This window comes from Sceloporus undulatus, chromosome 1 (genome assembly GCF_019175285.1).
Source record: "Sceloporus undulatus isolate JIND9_A2432 ecotype Alabama chromosome 1, SceUnd_v1.1, whole genome shotgun sequence".
Taxonomy (NCBI): Eukaryota; Metazoa; Chordata; class Lepidosauria; order Squamata; family Phrynosomatidae; genus Sceloporus; species Sceloporus undulatus.
Genome location: NC_056522.1, coordinates 257,009,675 through 257,012,335, shown reverse-complemented (window position 1 = coordinate 257,012,335; position 2,661 = coordinate 257,009,675). Strand labels below are relative to the sequence as shown.

General features: G+C 47.2%; 1 protein-coding gene across 3 annotated transcripts in view; it reads right to left on the bottom strand.

Moving 5' to 3' along the window:
* Positions 1-1,062, bottom strand: part of LOC121919262 (membrane-spanning 4-domains subfamily A member 12-like) — a 41,580-nt gene extending 40,518 nt beyond the window's left edge. For 2 of the 3 annotated variants that reach the window (XM_042445675.1, XM_042445677.1), the window contains exon 1: positions 254-423. In XM_042445675.1, the coding sequence (XP_042301609.1) occupies positions 254-343 (90 nt within the window). In that variant the 5' untranslated portion in view covers positions 344-423. Of the gene's footprint in view, positions 1-253; positions 424-710 lie in introns of those variants that run through there. The other variant, XM_042445676.1, reaches the window with a different exon arrangement.
* Positions 1,063-2,661: the final 1,599 nt, after the last annotated feature.

The following is a 2,661-nucleotide window of genomic DNA, read 5'->3' as shown; positions in this document are numbered from 1 at the left end:
CATCTTGACATCATTTTCCTCATCCATTCTAATGCTGCCTGCTCCCATCACATCTCACCCTCTGTTTCTCTCTCACACACACAAAACACAAAAATGCGGACAGAAGAATAACATCATCCCCTAAATTAAGGGAGCCATTGCTGTTTTAGGGGAAACCCTCTCTGTCTCTTCCATCCTCCTTCATTCATATGCCACCATTCCCTCCCTTCCCCCTTTCCCTCAAGCACTCCCTCCCCCCAGTTGTGTCACTCACCCCCAGGACTCGATTCTTCCCTTTAGGGATGGTTTCCACAGTGTACATCACAGTCCTTCTCCCCAGCCGGAAGGTCCCCATTCCCTGCATGGGAACTAGCTGGTGTGTTGGCTGTTCCCAAACCTACTGGGTCCCTAGCAACTGAGCGCACTCGGCTGCATCAGCCACAGAGGCTGACTCCCCAACATGCTTTCCCCATTCCTGCATCTTGACATCATTTTCCTCATCCATTCTAATGCTGCCTGCTCCCATCACATCTCACCCTCTGTTTCTCTCTCACACACACAAAACACAAAAATGCGGACAGAAGAATAACATCATCCCCTAAATTAAGGGAGCCATTGCTGTTTTAGGGGAAACCCTCTCTGTCTCTTCCATCCTCCTTCATTCATATGCCACCATTCCCTCCCTTCCCCCTTTCCCTCAAGCACTCCCTCCCCCCAGTTGTGTCACTCACCCCCAGGACTCGATTCTTCCCTTTAGGGATGGTTTCCACAGTGTACATCACAGTCCTTCTCCCCAGCCGGAAGGTCCCCATTCCCTGCATGGGAACTAGCTGGTGTGTTGGCTGTTCCCAAACCTACTGGGTCCCTAGCAACTGAGCGCACTCGGCTGCATCAGCCACAGAGGCTGAGCATGGATGACAGCTCACTTGGCCTGACTGCTCAGCTCCAGCAGTACTCTCTTCCAGGGAAAGGAAGAGAAGAGAGGGGTCTCTTCTTATTGGCTTCTGCCACTGGTGATGTCAGAGTTGCTGCAGAAGATGCAGGAATGGGGAAAGCATGTTGGGGAGTCAGTTGGGGTTTGTGTGTGGAAAAAGGTTCCTCCCCAACCTGCAAACAGCTCCTGCTATAATTGCTTTTCCAGCCAGCAGAAAGACAAAACCAGGACTGTGTGTGTTCTGCACCATATTATCAGGGAATAATATGGGGAATTACATCCCTAGGGATGTAGATGGAGGGAAGAGGCTGGGCAAATCACTGTGACAGCATATGCCACATCCGCAGGTAGCACAGATGGGTATGTCACAAGGAAATAGGGGGAAAGTACTAGGAAAGTTGCCCCAAAAGATTTCTGAAATTAAAATGTGTATGGAAAAGTTTCCAGGAATTTCTCCATGGCAATATAAATATACCCAGAATTATTACAGCTTGACATGTATGCATTAATTGCTCTATGAAACACAGGATAGTATACATACTCTCACTCTGTAGGCACTGAGGGCTCTGATTCAGAGGAAGGAATTGGCCAAACCACCTTCTATCTGTATCACCCTTTCCCCTTCTTATTACAACAAGCCTTTGAAGTAGGTTAGGCAGAGAGATTTCAAGAGAAAGAGAAAGATACTGGCTACCCAGTGAGCCTCATGGCTGAGTTGAGGTTTGAATATGGGTTTCTTCTTTCCTCCAAGCTCAATGGTGGCTTCTCCTACTCCATGGTCAAAAGCCAACCAGATTGGTAGCCTGAATCTTATTTCAGCACTAATGGTGGGATAGCAACATGGTGCACCTAAGACATTAAGTAATACCCCTTCTTGTTGTTGTTGTTGTGTGCCTTCAAGTTGTTTCCTACCCTAAAGCAAACCTATCATGTTTTTTTTACAAGATTTGTTAAGAGGAAGTTTGCTATTGCCTTTCCCTGATGCTGAGAGAGTGTGACTTGATCATGGTCACCCAAGGGGTTCCATGGCCAGGGAATCAAACCCTGGTCTCCAGAGTCATAGTAACACCTCTGCCTATTACAAATAGGTATGACAAATTACTTTGAAAAACATCTCATGGACCTTCAACATCTGGTAGTTGATAATCTTTGAAAACTGTGTTCCTGGTTTCTCTATGTCTCTGACTGCTGCAGTGACTAAGGATGGCATCTCTTCTCTGGATGCCCGTCTTGAGTCGGTAATGGGCTGGATGAGGGAAAACAAACTCAAGTTGAATCCAGAGAAAACTGAGGTACTTGCAATAGGTTCCCCAAGTCCAGGGATGGAGATTTGTCAAGGACAAAGTTCGCAGTTTGGGGGTTCTTCTGGATCCATCTCTACAGTTATCATCTCAAGTAGATGCAATGGTCAGAAGCACCTGGTACAAGCTTCGGTTGATACGCCAACTGCATCCCTACCTGAACCGAAAGGACCTTGAAGCAGTGGTACTTGCACTGGTAATCTCTCATCTTGATTTCTGTAACACGCTCTACATGGGGCTACCTTTGTATCAAGTTCGGAAACTTCAATTGGTGCAAAATGCGGCAGCCAGATTGGTCACCGGAACACCTAGGCATGACCACATAACAGCAATTCTAAAATCTGTTCACTGGCTGCCGATTAGTTTCCGGGCGCAGTACAAAGTGTTGGTTATTACCTTTAAAGCCCTACATGGCGTGGGCCCGAGTTACTTCAAGGAACACCTCTC